Below are 6,198 nucleotides of genomic sequence, written 5' to 3' on the forward strand. Positions count from 1 at the left end.
GCAGCGGTAATTAACGCGAGGCAGATTTGAAAAATCGAACGCGTTCGAACGGTTTCGAGTTTTTACGGTGGCGCGAAGGATGACGTGGAAAACGAGGCTGTGGCGCAGGGTGGTTTACAAGGGACAGCGAGTTAGAGACGGGTCTCCCATGCGCGCAAACATCTCGTAATTTCGACGTGGTCACGCATCCTTAGAGCGCGCAGCTGCGGCCACCGCTTTATTAGCATACCTATAAAAATGAAAGCGAGCGCGCGAGCGAGCGAGTATGCACACAGAGAAACAGGAGAGAGGCACAAATTGCCGCGATAAATTACACCGAAAACTCCCTTAAATATCTCGTAAAACGTCGGTCAATGAAATCCATTAGTTCGAGTACGTTCGTTCGGACGTTTTGTTTGGGCTGTCGCAATTTGCCGGTATCCGTCGGACAACAACGTCAGGAACGGTATACTACGGGGCTACGAGCTAGAGAGACTGGCTTTTGTTCGAAACGCGCTACCAGTGTTTCTACCGCGATAATTAACGACCGTCGACCGGGGCCGTAACGGCGCGGCGTGACGTTGCCTAATTGCGGCCGAAAAAAATTTTATTTTCCCGTTATTAGCCGAACGCGTGCTTGGTTCGGCAACCAAGTTTCGAATTTGTTCGCACGTAGTAAATCGAAGCCGTAACGCGCGGTTAAGTGGAACGCGATTCCTTCGAATTTCCAAGATACGTAACGAAGATTACCAAATGTTTTCTTCCTGGCGCCTCCTCTCTCTTCTCTCTCTCTCTCTCTCTCTCTCTCTCTCTCTCGTTGCCTCGAGTCGGCGACTCTCACGAAATGGAAGTTAATTTTCGAAGCGAGACGAATATCTGCCGATTCGTTGGCTATTCCCGATTCCCGGCTATCTTCCGTTGCACCTGCACGCGTCACGCGACCTTCCTGCTCTCGGTCGCGCGAGCTAAACGATCGATACGTTTTGCTTACCTGCCCGTTTTCGTAATGATCATTTCCGTGCCGAGGTCGTTAAATTTGTCCCACAGTTCCTTCGTTTCGAGATGACACTCGACGTCCCGGAGCTCGTCGGAGTTGCAACTGGTTCGCAGTCGGTGTTTCCGTTCGTGCTCGTTGTAACCGTCTTGGCAGTTTCTCGTCGAGGCTGTCGTTGTGCTCAGATCATCCGGCACGCCGTGAACCGGCCCGTCGTCGATACTGCTGCACTCCTCCACGTCCACGTCCACCTCTTCGTCCTCTTCTTGCGTCGATTTCTCCGTCCCCTCGCTCTCGCCTTCGCAGTTGTCTACCTCGTCGTCGGCGAGCAACGCTTCGTCCGTCACAACGGTCGCGGTTGCCACGATGTTCACCGGTGACGTTCTCGTTCCTGAAACATTCGTACTCGCGTTGGCTTCGGGTCGATTTTGCTTCGGTCGCGGGTTCCTAACGGCGAGACAAGATGAAAGCGCAACGGCACACCGTTAAAGTTCGACTTTGCCAACGTTAACCCCTTCCCGTGCCATTTAGTTCGACGAAACGGACCGGACTGATGCTCGTAAACAGGAATTAACGTTCGGTGGCGATCGTAACGGGAAAAGGAACAGTCAGCGAGCTCGGCTTGTTACGTTTGTACATTTGGCCCAAGTGTCCGGTCAATTTGGGCGAAACTCTTCATCGCGAGTCTGACCCGCTAAAGTACGGGAAGGGGTTGAATTAAATACGACGAGGCAGTGAAAATACGTGGGAACGTGCGAAACAGAAACGTAGTCTCGGAGGCGCGGCTCGTTAGCGCGATACGAAAACTCGCCATCTCGTGTACGTGGTCTCCCTTGAAAGCGACAAATACAGCGAGTCAACGAGTAAAACGAAATAGTCGCGAAGCACTGTTTCTCGTCGCGACGCGACTACCATTGAGCGTGTCGATTTAAAACGAGCGAGATGAACCGAAACGATACGGGAAGCCGAGTATAGAGGTAATTAATCGAAGCGAGCGCGCATCTGCCACGAAGGTGGCGCCTAATTAAACCGTCAGATTTCAAGAAAGCCAATCCACCGCGCCCAGTGTACACAATGTTAATTGCAGCCGTCACGATACCGATCTGTTAATTTGTACTATTCCGCGCGAACAATGCGTCTTCCGGCGTCGTATCTCAAATTGGATCCGCGGGTGATACCCGTGCGTTTACGCACACTTTGGCGCACACGTGTCGCGAGCGGGAAAAAATTGCTTCTCTCGAGAAAGTATTACCGAACACGCTTCGCAGGAGAAACCCTCTTCTCCTGCCTCTCCCCTCCTCCCCTTTCTCTTTCTCTTTCTCCTCGCCAAAGAACCGATATCGGGCGTAATTCGACTCACGGAGAGAAACCGTTCGATCGCTGATCCTCCCAACGAGACGCCACGTTTCCAGAGCGAGAAAAGCGAAGAGAGGAGTAAAAAAGGAACGCGTACTTCCGGACTAGTAGCAAAGAAGCTACCATTAAAAAGCGGAAACGAGCGTCGGCAACGAAGTTCCCTTAACCGATCTCGGGCGAGCGATTCGACTTTCGAACGTCGCTTAACGTCACGACATCGTGCAACACACGCAACGTAGATACGCAACGCGCGATATTGTTCGACGCATCGATATTCGCAGCACGGAGAGACGTAAGAAGAGACAAAGCAGCTGATGCGAAATAGCGAAACGAAAGCGAAACCGTTCGAGATACGGCGGCAGGTAAAGCGAAAATGTAGCGAGCGAGAGGATGCCGCGGAAATCGTACGTAACGTACCTACGTGTATAGTCGTGGACTAACGTGGAGAAGAAACGGTTCTGGTCCGTTAGGAAGATCGGTCGAGAGTCGTCGATGCGGAGTGGAAAAGCGTACGATTTAAAAAGTTAGTTACCGTTCTAGAGACGTTTGGCATCGTCGTTGGAATCGTTTCCGATACTCCGGCCAAGCTGTACACGGGCGAAGGTTTTCTGAAGCGCGCGTGCCCAAACCGGTTTTTCGTCAAATTTTCGACGACGTATTTGACAGATATAGCGCCAGGCCAATTACTTTCACCGTTTCTTTCCAACGTTCCGCTGTAAACGTTTTCGCGGCGATCCAACGATCGTTAGTGGCGACGGAAGGCGAATCGTAGACGTATCGGCGCGTATTGGAAAAAAAGAAACGCGACGAGACGCCAGGTACTCGTTACGAGGCATCGTACGATCAGAAAGACGGGGAAACAGCGCGAAAAGGGAAAAAAGGCTGCGAAAGGCGAATGGGCGTCGATCGGCGGAAATTTAACGATGCAAAGATAGAGAGGGGCACTTCGGAGAAACCGATAAACGCGTGGATGAGAGAAAGAAGAGGGCCACGAAGCGCGTTAAAAAGGAAGGTAAGTTAACAGCGCATCGCGTGCGTTTCTCGCTGGTTGCGTGCATCATCATCGCATCTGCGTGCATGTACGCACTCACGCAGGCCGTGGCACTTGTCGCGCACGCATATCCCCTGCTCCCCCTGCACTCTACCTTAACCCTATCTGTGGTAGAGTCGGCCGACCAACAATAACGCGATTCCAAAGGCTGGGCCGTGCGCGTGTTGCGATCGACTGGACGAGTGAAAAGAACGCTTCGCGGGCCGAGGTCGTACAAACGAATCGCGCGTAACAGACGACAAAATTCCACGATTTCCTTATTGAGCCATCGAGCGGGACTGGTTTCGTGAAACGCGTGCGTCGCTTCGAAACAGCCAGTCGGCTCGACAACGGCGACCATCGGGGAAAGCCGGGTGTTAAAATTAACACCTCAACCGTGCGTGTTGCGTGCGCTCCGACCTCGACGTTCTTTCACGACATCACGCATTCGCGGTTTTCATCTCGAATTCCTGTTCTCTGCCTCTCGCCCTCTTTATCGCGCGTGCACACACACGCACACGCACGCGTGATCCCGCTTCTGTTTTCGACACGACAAAAGAACAGATTGCGGTGAATCGTCGATATCATTAACGCACCACCACCACCACCACCACCACCAACAACACCACCACCGCTACCACCACCACATCACCAACACCAGCATCGTTCGAGCAAGGAGAATTCTCGAAAGGTCCAGCAACGTGGTCGCGAGTAGCGCGGACCGCCACTCTAATGGCGAGGTACGCGATAAAACGGAGGCAATAACAACCTGCTACGTTCCGACCGTGTCGTGTGTGCATTAATTACGTTGTATAACCACACGCGACGCGTTACGACCATACGTCTTCGACGTTGATCTCCAGCGTGTACTCCTCTCGTCCGAACGAGTCGGATGTAAGATACTCGCGAGACGCGTTTGTTCGCGGCCCTGGCAATTTCAAGCGGCACACAGACGCAGAGTGGACGTATCGTCGCGGCCAGAAAACAACCGGAAGCAGAGGAGAGGGAAAAATAGAGCGCGACCAGGAGAGAGAAGAAAGCACGAGGAATAAAAGGGAGGAATCGAAGGCAAAGCAACAAAGAGAAGAAGAGAATCTCGGTTTTGAGTAGACGGCCGATGGGGATCGAAAAGAAGATCCGTGAGGGTGCAAGCCTTACCGGAAGCTTTCCGGACAACGGAAGGAGTTAAAACTCTGGCCGTAGCGTGCCAAGAGGTGGTCCCACGTTCCATGATCTTAAGGCAAGAAGAAATATGACCGAGCTACTGACGTCAGCTTCCTTTTGCCACGACCGACAGTCGACCACCCAGAATCCTGTCACCACCCAGCCGTTCGAAGGATGTTGTTCAAAAGGATCGACGGAACGAGCCGAATAACGATCGCGTTACACGAGTTGACGCGCTTCCTTCTAGATTCCTGGCTGGTACCTAAACCGACGAATACGGGAAAGAGAGAAAAAGAGAGAGAGAGAGAGAGAGACAAAGAGTGAGAGAGTGAGAGAGAAGAAGGCAGAGACAGAGAGAGAGAGAGAGAGAGAGAGAGAGAGAAAAAGAGGGAGAGAGGGAGAGAGAAGAGGGGAGAGAGAGAGAGAGAAGAAGGCAGAGACAGAGAGAGAGAAGAGAGAGAGAGAGAGAGAGAGAAAGAGATGACACGGACAAGATAACTGGAACGTCGAATCGAACACGAACTTGGACAGAGATTCGAGCACCATTACCCCGGCATTAACGTTTATCGTTGGGCGAATTTCATTATTAAGTCGTTGAAATATCCTTTGGATAGCGAACACGCTACATCGCCGCGAGCCTGAATCGATTTCACGTAGCCGTTTTACTACAGCACGCTTTTACATCGGCGTATTATTAATGGAAATTTTTTTCTCCATTATCCGGTAGCATTGCAAGACGTAGAACGTATTCGCGAAACAATGATTACGGACGGCGGCGATAGAGGTCCTATGAATCTAATTGCAGTTCGTATTTAATGTTTTCCACCTCGCCCACTCTATGTGGCAAAACTTGTTCTTGGGAACGATTAAGAATCTCTAGATTGCTACGGGAGCTGTAATGGCGTCGTTAACGGTGCTAATGTGATTACCGGCTGAAAGCACCGGACGAGTTCACGGAGACAAAAACAGGAGCAATTTACGTTCCCTCGTAGAAAAATCGTTCGTCCGCGATGCTACTTTTTCGTTTGAAAATTAACGCGGATTCTTCGTCCAACCCGATAATTTTCTTTCCTCTTCGTCCACGCTGGCAAGCACCTCGCTTATCGCTTCCGAGTAAATATCTAATTGCTATCGCTTTTTTCTTAACGACGCGAAATTCGAAGAAAACGTAGGTGAATCGTACGCCAGGCTTCAAGCAACCGGGGCAAAGATAGTCACGATCGTTAATTTGGGTGCGAACAGGTAAAATTTACCGCGGCGCGGTTCGTTGGCAACAATTAGTCGCTTATTTTCTGCTCGCCGGTGCTCCCATTTCGGACGCTAATTGTCATCTGACCCGCCAAATGCGTTTTTCGATCCGACGCTTCACGTTCTATTTTCACGCCTCTGATAGATCACGAAATCGTAATCGAACCGACCGAAGGTAGTCAACGCCTTGGCTAATGGATGTGGAGCGACGCTTAGCCAAACTAAACACGGCCAGCGACCAACAACGACAGTTTTATCGTTGGAACCGAGTCGACGCGACCGACTCAATTATCGTCGAGTTATCGTCGCGTGGCGTGAGGCGTAAGGTGCGAAACGTCGAGATTCTCGTCGAACGTTGTTCGTCTTTGCCCGATATCTCGCGTCGGTTCGCAGACTATGCACGCGCCACTACGTTCTGGCAACGACC

At 51.5% G+C, this 6,198-nt stretch overlaps 1 protein-coding gene across 1 annotated transcript in view; it reads right to left on the reverse strand.

Moving 5' to 3' along the window:
- LOC100745304 (T-box transcription factor TBX20-like) overlaps positions 1 to 6,198 on the reverse strand; it is a 30,139-nt gene that overhangs the window by 22,645 nt on the left and 1,296 nt on the right. Inside the window, 1 exon segment of the mRNA XM_012388298.3 lies at positions 971 to 1,364. Within this exon segment, the coding sequence (XP_012243721.1) occupies positions 971 to 1,364 (394 nt within the window).

The sequence above is a fragment of the Bombus impatiens genome, unplaced genomic scaffold (genome assembly GCF_000188095.3).
Source record: "Bombus impatiens unplaced genomic scaffold, BIMP_2.2 scf_0548, whole genome shotgun sequence".
NCBI lineage: Eukaryota > Metazoa > Arthropoda > Insecta > Hymenoptera > Apidae > Bombus > Bombus impatiens.